At 42.7% G+C, this 20,343-nt stretch overlaps 1 protein-coding gene across 1 annotated transcript in view; it reads right to left on the bottom strand.

Moving 5' to 3' along the window:
* Positions 1 to 14,883: 14,883 nt before the first annotated feature.
* BLVRA (biliverdin reductase A) overlaps positions 14,884 to 20,343 on the bottom strand; it is a 93,258-nt gene continuing 87,798 nt past the window's right edge. The window contains exons 9-10 of the mRNA XM_058534683.1: positions 20,138 to 20,309; positions 14,884 to 15,243 (exon numbers count right to left, since the gene is read on the bottom strand). Coding sequence (XP_058390666.1) covers positions 14,985 to 15,243; positions 20,138 to 20,309 — 431 coding nt within the window. The 3' untranslated portion in view covers positions 14,884 to 14,984. The remainder of the gene's footprint in view (positions 15,244 to 20,137; positions 20,310 to 20,343) is intronic.

The raw sequence follows: 20,343 nt of genomic DNA, 5'->3' as shown, positions 1-20,343 counted from the left end.
TATGGATCCACGGAAGACCTCAAATAGCCAAAGCAATCTTGAGAAAGAAGAACAAAGCTGAAGGCATCATGCTCCTGGATTTAAAATTATATTACAAAGTTATCATAATCAAAACATAATGGTTCTGGCATAAAAAACAGACACATAGACCAATGGAACAGAATGGAGATCCCAGAAATAAACCCACACATATACAGTCAACTAATATTTGACAGAGGAGCCAAGAACACACAATAGGGAAAGGATAGTCTCTTCAGTCAATGGTGTTGGGAAAAGTAGATATTCACATGCAAAACAGTGAAACTAGACCCTTATCTTACACCACTCACAATATTAATTCAAAATAGATTAAAGACTTAAACGTAAGACTTGGAACCATAGAACTCCTACAAGAAAATATAGGGAAAAAGCTTTTTGACTTTGGTCTTGTCAATGATTTTTTGGATAAGACCTGAAAAGCACAGGCAACTAAAGTTAAAATAAATACGTGGGACTATATTGATTTAAAAACGTTATGCACAGCAAAAGAAACAATCAACAAATTGAAAAGGCAATAGCTGCAAACCAGACCTCTGATACAGTGTTAATATCCAAAATACATCAGGAATTCATACAACTCAATAGCATAAAAACAAATAACCAAATTTAAAAATGATAAAATCTTCCAAACTCATTTTACAAGGCTACCATTACCCTGATACCAATACCAGAAAGGATGCTATAGGAAAGAAAACTACAGGCCAATATCCCTGATGAATATAGATGCAAAAATTCTCAATAAAATACTACCAAACCAAACTCAGCAGCGTATTAAAAGGATCATTCACCATGATCGAGTGGGATTTATCCCTAGGATGCAAGAAGAGTTCAACATACATCAGTAAATGTGATACATCACATTAACAGAACAAAAGAAAAAAATCACATGATCTCAACAGACACAGAAAAAGCATTTGACAAATTTCAACATGCGTTCATGATAAAACTCTTAACAAACTAGGTACAGAAGGAATGTACCTCAACATAATAAAAGCCATATATGACAAGCCTTCAGCTAACATTGTACTTAATGGTGAAAAGCTGACAGCTTTTCCTCTAAGATCTTGAACAAGACAACGGTGCCCACTCTCACCACTCCTATACATCATAGTACTGGAAGTCCTAGCCAGAGCCATCAGGCAAGAAAAAGAAATAAAAGGCATCAGAAATGGAAAGGAAGAAGTCAAATTGTCTCTATGCAGATGACATGATTTTATATATAGAAATTTCTAAAGACTCTACAAAAAAAAATGTTAGATCTAATCAACAAATTCAGTAAAGTTGTAGGACACAATATTAACATACAAAAATCACTAGCATTTCTATACACTGACAACAAATTATCTAAAAAAAAAAAAGAAAACAATTCCATTTACAATACTATCAAAAACAATCAAATACTTAGGAATAAATTTAATCAAGGAGGTTAAATATCTCTACACTGAAAACTACAAAACATCGATGAAAGAAATTGAAGAAAATAATAGAATTGTATCCCATGTTCATGGATTGGAAGAAATAATATTGTTAAATGTCCATACTAACCAAGCCTTCTATAGATTCAAGGCAATCCCTATCAAGATTCCAATGGCATTTTTTACAGAAGTAGAAAAAACAATCCTAAATTTATATGAAACCACAAAAGACTCTGAATAGCCAAAGCAATACTGAGAATGAAGAACAAAGTGGGAAGCATCACACTTCGTGATATCAAGCTATAGTAATCAAAACATAATGGTACTGGCATAAAAACAGACACACAGACCAATGGAAGAAATGGACAGCCCAGATATAAATCCATGCATATATGATCAATTAATATTTGATGAGGGAGCCAAGAATACTCAATGGAGAAAAGGCAGTCTCTTCAATAAATAGTGCTGGAAAAATTGGATATTCACATGTAAAACAATGAAATTAGACATCTATCTTACACTACTCACAAAAATAACTCAAAATAGAAAAAAAGCCTTAAATGTAAGACCTGAAACCATAAAAATCCTAGAAGAAAACATAGGAAAAAACCTCCTTGGCATGGGTCTTGGCAACAATTTTTTGGATATGACACCTAGCACACAGGCAACAAAATCAAAAATAAACACATCAACAAAACAAAACAAAAAACTGCATCAAACTAAAAAGCTTCTGCACAACAAAAGAAATGATCAACAAAATGAAAAGACAACCTATGGAATGAAAGATAATACTTGCAAATCATATATCTGATAAAGGGTTAATATCCGAAATATATAAAGAACTCATACAACTCAATAGCAAAAGAACATATAATCCAACTTAAAAATGGGCAAAGGACCTGAATAGAGATTTTTCCAAAGAAGATATACAAATGGCCAATAGGTACATGAAAATGTGCTCAACATAACTAATCATTAGGAAATGCAAATTAAAATCACTTCACACCTGTTTAAATGGCTATCATCAAAAAGACAAGGGATAACAAATGCTGGCAAGGATGTGGACAAAAGAGAACACTTGTGCACTGTTGGTGGGAATGGAACTTGGTACAGCCACTAAAAACAGTATGGAGCTTCCTCCAAAAATTAAAAATAGAATGATCATATGATCCAGGAATTCCACTTCTGGGTACATATCCAAAGGAAATAAAAGCACTATGTCAAAGAGATATCTGCAACCCCATGTTCATTGTAGTCTTGTTCACAATAGCCAAGACATGGAAGCAACCTAAGCACTCATCAACAGAAGAATGGAGAAAGAAAATGTGGTGTATATATATATATACATGATGGAATACTATTTAGCCATAAAGAAGAAGGAAATCCTGCCATTTGCTACTACATGGATGGACCTTGAGGGCATTATGGTAAGAGAAATAAGTCAGACAGAGAAAGACAAATACTGTATGATCTCACTTATATGTGGAATCTAAAAAAAAAATTCATAGAAGAAGAGATCAGATTTGTGGTCACCAGAGGTAGGGGGTTGGGGTGGAGAATTGGATAAAGGTGATCCAAAGGTACAAACTTTCAGTTATCAGATAACATGATGACTATAGTTAACACTTCTGTGTAGTATATTTGAAAGTTGCTAAAAACATTTTTTTCCTTTTCTTTGGTCTCCATAAGAGATGATGGATATTCACTAAATTTATTGTGGTAATCATTTCATAATATATATGTCAAGTCATTATGGACACCTTAAACTTATACAGTGCTATATGTCAATTATATCTCAATAAAACTGAAAGAAAAAAATAGAAAAATGAAAATACAAAAAGGACCTTAATAGATATTTTCCGAAGGAAGACATACCAATGGCCAATAGGTATGTGAAAAGGTGCTCAACATCATTAATCACTAGGAAAATGCAAATTAAAACCACAATGAGATATCACCTCACACATGTTAGGATGGCTATTATCAAAAGGACAAGAGATACCAAATATTGATGAGGAAGTGGAGAAAAGGGAACCCTGTGCACTGTTAATGGAAATGCAAATTGGTGTAGCCATTGTGGAAAATGGTAAGGAGGTTCCTCAAAAAGTTAAAAGTAGAGCTAACCATATGATTTAGCAACCCCATTCTGGGTGTATATCCAAAGGAAACTAAATCAGTCAAAGAAATATCTGCACTCTCATGTTCACTGCAGCAGTATTCACAATAGCCAAGATATGGAAACAACCTAAATGTCCATCGACAGATCAATGGATAAAGAAAATGTGGTATATATAAATACATATATCTGTCCATCACTATTGATAGATTAGATAGATATAGACACACATTGGAATATTATGCAGCCATAAAAAGAAGGAAATCTGATTTTTCCAACAACATGGATAGACCTGGAAGGCATTATGCTAAGGGAAAATAGCCAGACAAAGAAAGACACATACTGTATGGTATTACTTATATGAGGAATCTAAAAAAAAAGTCAAACTCTTAGTAACAGAGAATAGAATGGTGGTTACCAAGGGCTGAGGGGTGGGGGAAAAGGGGAGATGTTAGTTAAAGGGTGTATACTTTCCGTTATATGATGAGTAACTTCTGGAGACCTAATGTACAGCATGGTGACTATAGTGACTCTAGTTAATAATAACATATTGTATACTTGAAATTTGCTAAAAGAGTAGATCTCAAGGGTTGGTAACAATGCAAGGTGATGGATATATTAATTAGATTGATTATAGTGATCATTTTACAATGTATACATACATCAAAACAACATGTACATCTGAAATATATACCATTTTTACTTGTCATTCATACCTCATAATGTCTGGAAAAAAAGAATTTTTAAAAAAAAGGAATTGCTTTCCTATATACTTGCAATTAACAAGTGGAATTTCAAATTTAAAACACAATACGATTTACATTAACACCCCCCAAAATGAAATACTTTGGTATAGATCTAACAAAATATGTACAAAATCTATATAAGGAATATAAAAAAATTCTGATGAATAAAATCAAAGAACTAAATAAATGGAAGGATATTCCATGTTCATGGATAGGAAGATTCAATAATGTCAAGATGTTAGCTCTTCTCAACTTGATCTATAGATTCAATGCAATCCCAATCAACATCTCAGCAAGTTATTTTGTAGATATCGACAAACTGATTCTAAAGTTTATATGGAGAGGTAAAAGACCCTGAATAACCAGTACTATATTGAAGAAAAACAAAGTTGGAGCACTGACACTATCCGACTTTAAGACTTACTATAGAGGTACAGTAATCAAGACAATATTGTATTGGCAAAAGAATAGACATATAGATCAATGGAACAGAACAGAAAGCCCAGAAATAGACCCATACGAAGACAGTCAACTGATCTTTGACCAGGGAGCGAAGGTAAGACAATGGAGTGAAGATAATCTCTTCAATAAATGGTGCTGGAACTACTGGGCATCCACATGCAAAAAAAAATCTAGATACAGACCTTACACTTCACAAAAATTAACTCAAAATGGACCACAGACCTAGATATAAAATGCAAAACTATAAAACTCCTAGAAGATAGTGTGGGAGAAAACCTAGACAACCTTGGGTATGGCGATGACTTTTTAGATACAACACCAATCATGATCCATGAAAGAAATAAAGGATGCTGGACTTCATTCAAATTAAAAATTTCTGCTCTGTGAAAGATAATGTCAAGAGAATGAGAAAACAAGCCACAGACTGGGAGAAAATATTTGTAAAGGACACATAGATAAAGGACTGTTACCCAAAGTATACAAAGAACTCTTAAAACTCAACAATAACAAATAATTCAATTTAAAAATGTGTTCAAGACCTTAACAGACACCTCACCAAAGAAGATATACAGGTGGCAAATAACCATATGAAAAGACGCTCCACATCATATGTCATCAGGGAAATGCAAATTAAAACAATGAGATAACTATCAGATAGCCAAAATCCAGAACACTGACAACACGAAATGCTGGCAAGGATGTGGAACAATAGGAACTCTTGTTCATTGCTGGTGGGAATGTGAAATTGTATAGTCACTTTGGAAGACAGTTTGGCAGTTTCTTACAAAGCTAACCATACACTTACCATAGGATCCAGCAATCACGCTTCTTGGCATTTACCCAAAGGAGTTGAAACCTCATGTCCATACAAAAACAGGTGTTTATAGTAGCTTTATTCATAATTGCTAAAACTTGGAAACAACCAAGATGTCCTTCAGTAGGTGAATGGATAAATAAACTATGGTACATCCAGACAATGGAATATCACTCAGTGCCAATAAGAAATGAGCTATCAAACCGTAAAAAGACAGGGAGGAAACTTAATTGCAGATCACTAAGTGAAAGAAGCCAATCTGAAAAGGCTACATTCTGTATGATTCCAATATTGACAGGAACCTAAAACTGCTCTAAAAATATAAAGTCTTTTAAAAAAAAAGTATACTGCCAAAAAATATGAGAAAAAAGTTTACAGAAATATCTCAGAAAGTTACTTAATAAAAATAGTATGTTATTTTTCTAGATTTTCTGATAGTGTGAAGCTTTTCAAAAATTGTAAATTCGTAGTTTGTGGTTTTTATTTATCATTTTCAGTAGCTATTCACTTTTATACCAAATTTTTCATGCATAAGTTTGTATTCCTTTCCTTAAAGAGCCACCTTCCACAAAATAAATAAGCTTTAGGTTCCCCAAAATACTGGATTCACCCTTTGGGCTTCAACTTTAACCACCCTTTAGAAATACAACCTTTTCTCAGTTTAACTGTCCTCCGACACTCCTATAAAAACATTCTGGGGGCCGGCCCGGTGGCGCAAGCGGTTAAGTGCGCGCGCTCCGCTGTGGCGGCCCGGGGTTCGCTGGTTCGGATCCCGGGCGCGCACCGACGCACTGCTTGGTAAGCCATGCTGTGGCGGCGTCCCATATAAAGTGGAGGAAGATGGGCACCGATGTTAGCCCAGGGCCGTCTTCCTCAGCAAAAAAAAAAAGAGGATTGGCGGATGTTAGCTCAGGGCTGATCTCCTCACAAAAAAAAAAAAAAAAAAAAAAAAAAAAAAAAAAACATTCTGGCAACACCAACCAATTGGCATTGAGAATATACTATCTTATATTATTTTTATTTATATTCTAAGTTTCTTTCCACTCTAGCTAGCCTGCACACCCCATGATGGTACTCATTTATTCAGTCATTTGAGCATTGAAGAAACATGCCCTGGGTCTGTAATCTTACACTCCTTCATTGTCCCAGATAGGCTGAGATTTCCAGACAAGGTCACTGATTGCCTAGGAGACGCCTGCTGTTCGATAATGATAGTGATGCTACTCATCCTGGGCTTAAAAGAAAGGTTCCCCAAAAATCACTTCTGATGTCTCAAACTCTTCTCTAGGGCCTCTGTCCAGAAATAAGAGTGATCATCTGTCTTTCCACACTTGCTGGGATGTTCTAAAGATTAGTGATATTGGTCTATAAAACGTGTTGAAATCGAGAAACCTTACTAAGGAATTGTGAATCAGAGCCAAAAATTGTTTCTTCACTTGGAATCTTCTACTACTCCAAATAAACTGTTTTTCAACACAGAAGAACCCAAAGTAAGTATTTTTTTCTCTATTCTGTTGGGTCTTGGGAGGTCAGTAAAGGCCTCTATAACCTCTCAGCCCCAGGTATGAGCAGGGAGAGCTGGAGCCCTCTATGACACACCATGAACCCGAGGGAGCCCTGGGCTGCAGTTCCGGGACAATCAAATGACCAGCCTAACTCAATCTGAGAGTGGGCAGGGTGCTTCGTGCAAGCAGCCGTGTAATGATTCAACAAAGAGGCTTAGAATCTTCCCCAGCTGGAAGCCCTTGCCATTCTGGGAACACAAAGCCACCACACAGGATTCTGAAATAGGAGAGCCAGCCCTTGTCAAAAAGAACCCCCAGACAATTTCCAAGACAGTGTAAATAGTACGCTACCGTTTACATGTATTTTTTTAAAAAGAGACAGGAGAATATATGCCAGCATTCACCTTTGCTTGAATATGGTTGGACACATAAGAAACTAATTTAAACATAATGCTCCTTGAAGGGAGCCAGACACAAAAGGCCACATATTGTATGATTTCATTCATATGTGATGTCAAGAACAGGCAAATTCATAGAGAAAGAAAGGAGATTAGTGGTTGCCAGGGGACAGGGAAGGGAGGAATGGGGAGTGACTGCTTAATAGGTATGGAGTTGCTTTTTGGGGTGATGAAGATGTTTGGGAACTGGCTAATGGTTATGGTTGCACAAATTGCAAAATGTACTTAATACCACTGAACTCTACACCTAATGTGGTTAAAATGGTCGAAAGAAACAAACAACCTAATTGAAACATCAGTTTCTTGCATGACAGGCAAGAGATGGGTAGACCGGGACAGGGATGGAAGTGAGGTTTTTATACTTTTGATTTCTGAACTTAAAAACAAACAAAAACAACCCATTCTTCTCAGGCTGCATGAATGTCACATTTAGGAGGTGGTTTCAATATTTTGATGTAATATTTAAATAGCAGCACAGCCTTTTTGTTGCCCCAGAAAAACAACTCATGTTCTGGAAGCCTAGAGAAGCAGTACAATCTGCAGACAAGAAGCAACAGAAAAATGACGCCTGTGCAGGTCAGTTAATTAGCATAAAATTGCCCTGTGCCAAGGCAGAGGAAGACCCCAGTGAGCCAAGTAGAACCGCCCTGCAGCACTACTTCCCCACTCCCTCCCTTGGAACACAGAAAAGCACAGAGTGCGGACACCACCATCTTTGTGTCAATGCTGGTTTCATTCTTTGAATTCTGTGGCTCTTTTTTCAACTGTCAAACTGAAGGGAGGGCCACCTCCCTTGCCTCTCCCTTCCTCAGGATCAGTCCCTTACCAAGCAACCTGGCCACTGCGAGCCCTGCCTCCTTGCCAAGTGTGTTTCATTAATTGCTTGTGATTAATTCCAGCTTGTTCCACATCAGTTTTGTGTGTGTGTGTGTGTAAGATCAGCCCTGAGCTAACATCCATGCCAACCCTCCTCTTTACCCCCCGTTTTCTCCTCCCCAAAGCCCCGGTAGATAGTTGTATGTCATAGCTGCACATCCTTCTAGTTGGTGTATGTGGGACGCCGCCTCAGCATGGCGGGAGAAGCCGTGCGTCGGTGCGCGCCCGGGATCCGAACCCGGGCCGCCAGTAGCAGAGCGTGCGCACTTAACCGCTAAGCCACGGGGTCGGCCCCCCACATCCAAGATAGCTAGCCCAAGATGTCTGCTCTTGAGTTACTTACACACCCCCGCCCACTTCCTCCAACCCTGACGTCAAGCTCCATCTACAGGCATTTCTACAGGTGGGGGGGCACCATGTGCGGGCAGCTAGTGGTGGGTGGGCTGCTTTCCCTGTCCTTTGCTCACTCTGGGCTTTGAGAAATCTGTCCACTCAACTTGGTTCTGTCTGGTCTTTCCTTTGACACCAAAGCCTCCTTCCTGGAACATTTTTCTACTCCTTTTACTCAAGGAAGAGGTTATTGGCTCCCTAATCCAGACAAGCATTCCAGCTGGCAGCTCTAGTCTCCCCCTGGAAATCTGAGAAAAAGAGTCAAGCTTCCTGCTGTGAACAGGAGTCCAGGGTCCCTGGAGAGCCTAGAAGCCTGCAACATCATCCCTTACTCTGTGGGCTGCTGAAAGCTAGCTTTCTGCTCAGATACAGTGATTTAAAAAACTGATAGCGCTAGTTAGGCAGGCTGCAAACTGCAGGTGGGTTAGCCTTGGTTCGGGTCTTCAGGTAAAGCTCCGGCGCCCCAGCCAGAAAGCATGTTTCTTGGCTCTGGCTCTTTTGTCTCTGGCTGCAGTTTCCACACAGAGTACAGTTGGGCACTGCCGTGAGAGCATCTTCATCCGTGAGAAGGAGTCTGCCGTGGGTTAGGGAGGGGAGGTGGCTGCGAGCTGCCTGGTCTCCTGTGACTTTGGCACGAGGCTTGAGCAGTGACTGGCCTCTTTCAGACATGCTTCCTCTTCTGTGGCTGCATCCTCGTTTGTGGTGACTGCATTCTTGCCTAAACTTTTCCTTTCCTACCTCACTCCTAGTCTGAGCTTTCTGGACCCCACAATGAAAAGGAAAAACCCTTTACTTCCTGGGCCCAAGTTGCAGCCTCTTGACATCTGATCAACACTGTGTCTCCTTAAAGCTGAGTAGACTCTCACTCTTTCAGAGGCCCCTACATTCTCCCCATAGAAATTCCGCAGGAAGCATTTCCATAAAGGTCAGTTCTCTTGATCCAGATTCATCAGGGAGGAGTTGTCTGAAGCCTCGCCCACAGAAAGGGGAAACCCCATTTCATGGTCCGCTGTCTTGGTCCTGTCTCTCTACAAGAACCCAGCTGTGGGCAAAGGCTTCCTTCTCTCAAGGGCACAGCCCTTCTGTCAGTCACCTGCCTGGGGAGAAAGACACGGGCCCGACCTCCTCTCCAGGGCCCATCATCCTGAGATGCAGCTCTACTCATGACTCCCTCTCGCTCAAAATCCTCCTGAAAGGACTCTATCTGGTCCTACCCCTTCTTTTAAAATGAGGAAACAGAACCCCACACACATCAGATGATTTTACCAGGGCCACAAACCCCTGTAGCAGTATGACTGGGGCTGCGGGCAGCCTCCTGAGGTTCCCCGCTCTGTGTCCCTGGAGTCCTCCAGGTTAGCCCCTTCCTGCCTCTCAGCTGCGTCTCCTACCCCGCTCCTCTGTGCTGTCAAATTGCACCGCTCTCTTTTTTCCTGTTTTCCTACTTCTTCCTTATTTGGCTCAACCCAGATGCCACTTCCTCCCAGACACCTCACGCAGAAGTGCTCCCTCCTCCTCTGGGGTCCCCCGGCTTCAGGCCGTGCCCCTCCTAGGACACCACACTCTCCAGCTGGTGTGAGCCATTCCTCCGTAAGCTGTCAGCATCCTGAAGCAGGGGCCAAGTCCTACTCACCTCAGTCTCCCCGGAACCCAGCACAACCAGCACACACACATCACGGGTCTTCATTAAATGTTAGCTGAGCACAAAGTAATGAATAAATGACACATACTAAAACCAGAAACAGTTAACGATGAAATTTGGAAAGTGTGTTCTGTTTGCCCATTGCAGTTTCCAGACTTTACATTTTGGTGTTTATGACATGACAGTGTCTATACCTTTTTCCTTGACATAAGTGGGGGCATGAGGACTGAAAGGAAAACCGCAGCCAGAGGTCTGAGGTCAGCTCTGGGCTCCTCCTCCTAGAACAGGGGTTGGCATCGGTTTCAGTAAAGGGCCAGATGGTCAACATTTTAGACGGTGGGCCATACAGTCTATGTCAAAATGACTCAACAACGCCATTGTAGTGTGAAAGCAGTCGTACACAATATGTAAATGAGTGAGCATGTTTGTGTTCCAACACAGGCAGCCGGCCACCAGCTCTGGCCTGTGGGCTGTACTTCGCCAACTCCTGACTTAGGTGAGGGAACCTGGCCGTGTGGTTTACATTCTGAGTCTCAGTTTCATCATTTGTTTAAAAAGATGAATGAAGAGTGCTTACTGTATATGGCCTTATGTGGGAGTTCTTAAGGGTAAATGGAATAGGGTACGTAAAACTCTTAGCACCAGGAGTGGAACATATTGCTTGCTTAATAAATGCTAACTAACACAATTGTTTCAAGTCAGCAAAAGAGACTTTCCAATGTTTGTTAGTAGCTCATTCTCATTCCACAACTTGAAAAAAAATGTCTAGGTTTAGAAAAGCCAATTGGAATTAACAAAAAGGAATTTAAGGTGCCCACAGACCCAGGCGTAGTGCTAGCCTCAGGCATAGCTGGACACAGGGGTTTTGCACATGCTGTTCCTTCTGCCTGGAATGCTATTCCCATCTCTTGCCTGCCTGTACCTGCTAAAAGTCCTTCTCAACCTTCAGGTTTCAGCACATTCTTTAGGGAAGCCGTCCCTGACTTCTCGCCCAGAAAAAACTCTCCCCAGCACAAGCCTTTAAAACCCTCTTTGTAGCATTCTTCACAGTTGTGCTTTAACATTTATAATTTAAATAACATTTTTCTTCCTCACTCGTCCATAAGCTCCAGGAGCCTTTGCGATGCACAGGAGTCACCATGCGGTCCTATCAAAGCACAGATGCAGATTCAGCAGGCCTGAGGGGGCGGAGAGCTCCCAGGCCAGGCCAGCGCCAAGGCTGCTGGTCGGCACAGCACATTCTGACTGTCCCCTTCGCCTTCCCCACTCACATCCCCTTCGCAGAGAGGTCTGTCCAGCAGGTTTTCCCCTTCAACCCATCAACCCAGGTCTCCACAGCTTGCTCTTCTGTTACATCCCCTCTCTCAACCCTTCCATCTCCAACATCACCACTGCAAATGGACTGGCTTATCAAGGAATTTTCCCAAAATAAGCTTTTCTTGAGGAACGCTAATGTCATTGACTAAAATATTCACCCTCTTTTTTCACTCAGTTCCTTCAGGCAGAGGACCATAAGGAGATAACATACTGTTGGAATTTAATGGGTCAGCGAGGAACATTCCTTTTTCTCCTTCCAAATTTTAGGGACCAATTAAGCTATAGATGCAGGAGAGAGATGAAGTTTTTAAGAAAGAATCAGTTTTACAATGATGAAGCTGACTGGGGAATGTGGCTGGCATCTACAGCCAGGTAGGTTTGCTAACCTGCCCTCTCTTAGAGTAACTTAACTCCTCTTCAAGGCTGCAGGCCACCCCATTGCAGAGGAAGCGCCCACTCTGGTCACCTACCACATGGATAAGCAGGGGACTCAGGTGCGGCGAGAGGGTGGCTGGGATTGTGTGCGCAGTCTCTTTCTTAGCCTCCCCAGGTGGGCGGGTTACTGCTGCCAAGGGAGGAGTGGGTGAGGGTAGAGAGGGGTCAGGGAAACACCGCTGTAAGTTACTTTCCCTGGAGACAGTCAAGGGCATTATACTCTAAGTTACCTTCCTCCTAGAGGACCCTTCAACACTTACAGGCATTAGTACAGTTGGGATAAAAGGCTTTTTTCTTCAAGTTGGAGAGAGCCTAATTTGTTCTCAAATCTCAGACCTCAAATCCCCCTTTTCTCACTAGACCTCCCAAGGAAGTCAAGGTAGCCTGAAGGCAAGGGAGCAAACGAAGGGCACCCTTGTTGGGGTACTTTGAATAGATGGCTGCGGGATACTGTGGCTCCTTTACTCTGTGATACTCCGGAATAGAAGCTGTGATTGGGGGAGGGGTGTGCTCTTCATAGGAAGGAGTATCTGGGAAATGCTGCAGTGGGGTGTAGCCAGGATGGCTGCAGAGCCCCAAAGGAAGATGAGGGCAGTATAAACAGAAGAGTAAGGAAGACCGCTGCTCCACCATGATCTCTCTAGGTTCTGTTTTCTCCTGTCTTCTCTTCCTTTTCCCTCTGTAATTCCTACCAATCAGTAAAATTAATGGATGTCTTCATTTTGAATCTCTTGACTAAAGACAAAACAAGCTTGAGATGAAAAGTTATCAACATCAGTTAGTAAACACAGCCTATGACAAAGACCCTCTCCTTGACCAAACTTTAGTCAGGGTCCTCTGAACCCTCTTCTCAATCGGGCCTCGACCTTTGGACTTCCATGTCTGTCTTTGCATTGCCCAATTTTACCAAAAATCCTAAGTCAGTTTAATAAGAATCTCACCCTCAATATCGCATCAAATTCCTCATCCCCCACTCTTGGTATCTGACCACCCTGGCCTCCCTTCAGCAAGAATCTCGTGAAGTCTGTTTAGCTAGAATCCCCCCTCACCCCTGGTGTCTCCTCCTAGTAACTGTCCATCCGCTGACCCCTACCCTGCCCCTTGGCTATATTGCTCACTTGCACACGCCGTGTTTGGAATGGAGCCCAGATCTAGACTGAGGTCTCTTTTCCTCTGTTGCGACAGTCCTGAATAAAATCTATTTACACCACGTTACTGTCCAGCTCCGGTTCTCTCTGACACCCGCCCCCACTTCCAATATCAAATAGGGCCAATATTTTTGAAACAGCAGAGTTATCAAGCCCAAATGGGAGAGGCTAGTGCAGTGCATTTTAATCATCGAATATTTAATATTTACCTCATGCTAGATGCTGCACAGCATACAAAAACAGATAACAATACTTCCTGGCGTCAAGGGACATTTGATGTGGACAATAAGAGAACCAATTGACCAATATTTATTACAAATTATTTTAAATGGCAAATGAAAGAATAACCTAAAGGATTTTTTTTTTTTAGATTTAATATATTGTCTTTATAAGAAGAGAAACAGAGGTACAAAACAGAGTTTGCCTCCATTAAGGAGCTCAGCTTTTGAACTGGTTAAACCCACAATGGCAAGTGGGGAGCAGGCAAAAACCAAGAGGTAAACATTTACAGAAGAAGAAATCTAACACAGGCTTTGAAAAAAATCCAACAGGACCACCAATGAAATCAAAGAGCAGCTTCATGGGACTTAGCTCTGCCTCAAGGTCAGCTGAGTCTGACTCAACATGAGCGACGAGTCCAGACAGGGCACAGGCTGCAAGCGCACACACATCTGCTGGCTCTCAGCTGGAGCCTGCTCCCTGGTCTCAAGTCTCCTCTCCTCTAGGCAGCCTTCCGAGCGCTTCACCTAGACTGGAAGCCACCCATGCCACTCCCGTGAACTAGCACCCATCAGTGCCTCTGCACCGCCTAATAAATAGTCCCAGCTCCTTCACCTGGCTTATAGGGGCCCCATATCAGATCCGCCTCTCCGGGACGCCCTCTCCAGACCCGACACCCCGGCAGCACTGTCCCCAGGGCACTCGCCAGGCTGCTTGCCACTTCCTTGTCTTTGCTCACGCCAGCTCTCTGCCAGGAAAGCCTCCTCTGACCTGTGCACAGCTAACCTACTCATCACCAACATCTGGTTTGGAAGTCTTCCCTCAACTTTCTCCAGATAGCCAGGGGCGTATCCCTTTTTATTGGACCTACTACATCGCAATGACCAGTTTGTGTGAGTGGTTCCCTTTGGACACTGAGTTATTGAGGGCAGTGGCTATGTCTTATTCACTTTTAGAATCCCCAGCACCTAGCACAGTCACCCAGTGAAAGTTTGTAGGGGAAAATAAAATTCCTTAAAGAGGGTTCAAGACACTATTGTGTGGTGGCTCAGTGCATGAGTGGCGTTTCAAGGCTGGTTCTGCTATTGACTATCTGGGTGACTTCAAACAGAATTTTCCAATATACTAATGAGAACAAGCCTGGTAATACCCATCTGATAGGGCTGTTGAGAAGAGTAAATAAAACCGGGCAGATAAAGCATTTAGCGCAGCTCACCCAGGGTTAGCTCTTCCCTCGTCCCCAGCGCATGCGCCCCACCCCCAACATCACTCCCCACACAGGGCGTGACAATAAGCAAATCCTGTTTACCCAAGACATGTTTAATTGTAAGAAAAGAGATAAAGGTCAACTTGATAAAAATCAGACTATGGTCCTGTCTTGGAAGCGCCACGCTGCTCCCTTCTCTTACTTCTTTGAGGAGCAGTATTTCTGGATTTCTTCCGCGAGCCACAGGCAGTGCAGGATGCGTTTCTTTTCAGCAGCCAGTTCTTCTTCTGAGAACTGGCCGAAGAGTTTCTGGACAAATATATTTTGATCTTTCAGAAAGATATTCTTATTGACTCCTACATTTGGCATATTCTCCAGGGACCCAGATTTGAAGTGGAAGCTTAAATGTCTGTTTCGTTTTAGACCAGGCCCTTTCTCTTCAATCCATGTCAGCGGACTGTGAAGATGAAAGAACCATGCGTTAGAGATTACAAATGGATGCTGGCGGGCCCCTGAGCGCCTGGGAACACACCCTCCTTCCACACCCGTCTCCCCTGCAGCTGCTGCTCAGGGTGGCACTCCGACCTCCACCAGCCTCACAAAGGCCAGGGGTGACTGTTTTCAACTTCACCGCCAAACAGTCCTTTATTTAATTTTGCCATCGGGCAGGGGAATTCAGTCAATGACCTTTGTGTGGACACCAGTTTGTTATTCAGGAGCTTTGACCCTGAGTCTCATGGATCCCTCTAGGGGATCCAGATAGGGGCTACAGGCAGTCCATGAAGCACCGAAGATTGTGCAAACTGTTGTTTCCATGGATATGTGCATTTTTGTGGGAAACAGTTCATTACATTCTCAAAGAAGTCTATGACCCCACGCACATGCCAGAAAACACCATTCTCTCTGCTGTCTCCATTTCAAATTTGCCCCCCAGGCTAATGTCAGCACTCACAAAAATCTAAAATCCAAATAGGATAGACTCCACTTCTCTGAAGTCTCTCCTTTCTCTGGTTTTATCTTTTCTGTCTTTATAGTAGATAAGAGCTGTGTTATCTGCCCAATGAAAAACAGAGAAACCTCCTAAGTAGACTTGACCTACAGTAAGAAGCTTCATTGAATAACGTGACAGGAAAAAGAGAAAATCTGCTTTTTAGAATACATTCTAAAAACAATACAGCATTGATTTAAGGACTTTTTAAATGAAAAAAAATCCATAATTCTCTCACCTAAATAAAAAGTATCTTCAGTTTGAGACGATCCTTTCAAATATTTGTCTATATGCATATAACATTAATCATCAAGTATAATTTTTGATTATGCTTCTTTTCCTTATTTTAAAATATTATGATCGTACAGATATTGCTATTACGATTATTTTTGGCTGCATATCATGTACAATTGATTATATAATTTAATATTTTATTGTTGCCAAATCTTTAACCTCTTTCCAATTTTAAATTAATATGGATATCCTGCATTCAACATCTTCACGCATCTACATATACACAGTTTCCCCTCCTCCCTCTTCTTAGGACAAAGTCCCAGGAACGAGGTGACTTGCTGCTGGTCTCTGACTACTTCTCGTTGCTTTCCCCTCCTGTTTCTTTCTCGGGGGTGAGTCAGGGTCAAGGACGAGGCACTTCTGTTGGACTGCTGTGCTACCCGACGGAGTTTTCAGTGTGAACAGGGAAAGGGTTAGACCTGAGCAGCATCAGGTCTCTGCCACCACTGCTCAGACTTCCTCTCTCCTCTCCCACTGGGCTGTGGGAGGGCAGGCGGGGGGGTGGTGGTGGTGGGGGGCAGGTTAGACCAGTGTTGCCAAGGATGAAGGGAAACTACCCTGTTTGTTTGTTTCTTGTCTGCCTCTAGAGTGATGGGCCAGAATGAGGCTCAAGATTTAGGTGCAGGGTTACAGGGACAGGGCCCAAGCAGGTCACTTGATTATACTGGGTGCTGTAGGAAGCTCAGGGCTGCCTCCAACCTGGCTTACCAAGACCTGTGCTAGAGTGTGGAGTCAGTGTTTAAGAGGAAAAGATCTGACGTACATACAGAGGGAGCCACTCCAATACCCAGACATACAGGGAGACGTCAAGAGAGAGTTGAAAGAATAATGTCCTCATTTTGTGGTCCTATCTGCTAAAAACTTGAAAACTCACGCTGTTTCCTAATCATGTATTGAAGTGAGGACATTGGCTGTGGGCACTTTACTGCCACCTGGATGGAGCAGAGTGGAGGACGGGACCTGGTCCCCTGTGTTCTGGGCTTAGACAGCACTTAGCTCCACACATCCCAACCAAAAACACAAGCTTGAACTCAGAGAGCTCCTCCACTCCTCCTCTCCGGGAAAATCTTCATTTGCAAATATTTGCATTCATTAACCTGGGCACTGACTACCTGCAAAAACGCTTCTTACTTCTCCTCTTCTACAGGAAGCTGTTCAAACACATGCACATCCCTAGTGTCAGCAGGCGTCTTCGAGCACGGTGGAGGTGGCCCTGTCCTAACGAGGCTCCTCCCCCGGCCTTGAAGGACGAGCAGGCAGGGGCCTGCATGGTGTTGGCACTACTCCTACCAACTGGCTTCAACAGGAGAGTTGAAACATGCACCTCTTCTCTATACCGGCTATCCACAAGATTTGGGTTGAAAAGGTGTTCTAATGCTTATTTTCACAAAGTTTGAAAACTGCTGGTAAAATGAAAAGAACACGGGCTTGGGAATAAGTTGCACTAAGGTTTCCTGGTTAACTCTGGGATCTGAGGCTAATGACATCTCCTTTACTGAGAGGTGAGGACTATGATAAGGTAAAGACAAGGCCTGGTAGGTTTTCCATGATGCTCCTTTCTCACGCCCTTCCTGTTCATTTTTTAGGGAGAAGGTGTGACAATCTGGGAACTGGAGACAGGCTGCCTAAGTGTGATTCTCTCACCATCACTTATTAGCTCTATGCCCTTGGCAAGTTTCTTAACCCCTCTGAGCCTCAGTTTCCTAGGTGAGAATAATCACGCCCATTTCAGAGCTGGTATAAAGATTATATGAGAAAATGCTTGTGAAAGGGCTCGGCCCATGCCCAGCACATAGTAAGCACCCAATATACACAGCTGATACTAGTACTTGTACAACAGGGATTCAGATAACTAGCCCCATCCTGCTAGTCTTTTATTGTGACGTTTCAAGATCAGGCCTCCCTCCTCCTCATCACCTGCTGTGGCTCCACTCCATTCCACCACGCTGTTTGAAGGTAGCTATAACATAAGAAATTGTGTCTGGAAACAACTGGCAGAGGCTCCTAATGTGTCGTAACAAGCCCTGGAAAGACATCTACTTATAGCTGAAATAAAATCTGGTCTGCAGACTGAGATAAGCTTGGCGGACAGAGAGAAAAGAGACCCACAGATCCCAAAGCATCTTCCCAGGCACAGTCAGAAGCCAGGGCTGCATTCACAGGATAAGGCGGCCTTTCTTTGTCACGTGACGTACTCTACCATGGGCCATATAAACCAGACAGGGACCAGTCTGCTTTGAAGAACTGCAGTTGAGAAAGTTTTCTATTCTGGAAGTCATTAAAATGATTCATGTGTGAATCAATGCTAGCCTATAAATCAAAAATTCATATTCAGGTCAGGCAAAGAATATAGGAAACAGTTAAATTAGTAAACTAGTAAAACTAAGGTGTTTAATCAATCAACTAAAATCTTTTGGTTATAATTTAAATTTAAAAAAATAAATGACTATTATAAACTCTATCAAAAAGTTGGTCTAACTTCTTCCAAGAAATTAATTCCCATGGCTAGTTTTTTGTTTGTTTTTTTGAGGTATGGTTGACATGTAACATTATGTTAGTTTCAGCTCATGGCTAGTTCTAAAAGCTCATGGTACAGGCTTCACAAACATTCCAGAATGTGATGACAAAGATTAATATTAATGCTACTTAATTACTGCATTATTTTAACACTAGATAAAAATAAACTTGAGATATTTCAAATATTCTGATCCACCTGGGGGAATTTCTCGTGTCCTTCATTGTAACTTGAGTTTCAGAGCTCGAGGGAATGCAAAAGGTCAGGATGTTTCCTCCACCTCAATTTCCTCATCAGTTAACAATCAGTAATCATAAAAAGCAGACAGCTTTACCTACGCCATGGTGGTGGTATGAGATTAAAAATGCAATTTGTGAAGTGGAAAGTACTATACGAATTTAAGAAGTTACTATAATTCGGTATTTGCCATCTGTCCCAACCCCTCACCTGGAGCTTGCCCCGCCCTGCAGTAATGAGTCAGCCTCTGCTCCCATCACGTCTTGTTTCCTGTCTGACTCCTACTCAGACGTCAAGACTGAGCACAGCACCTCCTCCTCTGAGAAGCATGATCTGACCTCTCCAGGTGCCCCCCCTCCCCTATCCTCCTGAGCCCTCTGAGCCACCTTTAGCTCTGAACACAGGGGACTGCACCTGTCATGGCTGCAATTCTAACACTATGACACGGCCGGCCGGCGTCACAGTCAGGGCCCCCACTGCTACCCCTCCACAGGCAGCACTTCCCAGCTCTGCACGGGTTTCTGCATCTGCGACCTCCGCCCTTCCCTGGGAACAGAGGAAACCCCTCAAAATGGATACAGATCAGGCTTCCTTCAGGGACTCACATACTCTTCTCTTTTTGTAACTACCCAATGGTCTGTTTTTTTTACTACCAAGCGACCCATCTACCTGGAAACATATAGAAACACTCTAAAACATTTGCTGTTTTCAAAATTTTACACCCAAAAGCCCAAATGCTTTTCAAGAAAAATTATGAATATCTTTTTGTTTAAAAAGACTTGGTATGAGAAATAAAGAATCAGAGCATTTTGGGGACAGTACACAGTGTGACGTGACGATAAAGCTGATTCAGTTTTGGTCACACTGAGGAATGAGTACCTGGACACGCGATAAGCGTGCAGGGCAACATGTCAACAGCAGGATCCGGGGGGTACTCGCACGGGTGTTCCCTAAGATTCTTCCCTCCGTCTGCAACTTCCATAATGAAATGCTGGAAAGAATTCAGGTCTCAGAGGTAACTGGATTTCTGCTACCACATCTGATACTGCTCACTCGCGTGGCTGAGGCAACCTGTCAAATTCTGTCAGCCTCTACTTACTGCAGAGGGGGTCCTGTTGGTCTTATTTACCTTACAGGGCTGCTGTGAGGATGTCATGAGGCAACAGAAGTGCAGTCTCAGCACCTGTTCTGTTTCAGAAGCAGACAGTCCTCTGGAGTGGGGGTGGGGTAGGCCTGCCGGGCTCCTCCAGATTCACCCTCGTGAACACAAGAGGATGTCCGCAAGCTTCCTTCTCCTCACAGTTTCTCACGACCTACCGTTTGTTCTCTGTCTCCAAGCACACAGTCATTTTCATATACTGATCTTCCTTTCGCTCTTCCAAAGTGGCGGACACCAGAGAAAGCTCCCCAAAGAGGGAGACCAGCCAGGTCAGGCGAGAAATGCCACTGAACGCGGGGAAGCCAAACCGCTCTTCTTCCAATGGGCCAGCTGTGGGGAATCACAAACACGTGGGAACTGGGAA

Source organism: Diceros bicornis, chromosome 41 (assembly GCF_020826845.1).
Source record: "Diceros bicornis minor isolate mBicDic1 chromosome 41, mDicBic1.mat.cur, whole genome shotgun sequence".
NCBI lineage: Eukaryota > Metazoa > Chordata > Mammalia > Perissodactyla > Rhinocerotidae > Diceros > Diceros bicornis.
The sequence above is the reverse complement of the archived record's forward strand: the minus strand, read 5'-3'. Positions and strand labels throughout refer to the sequence as shown.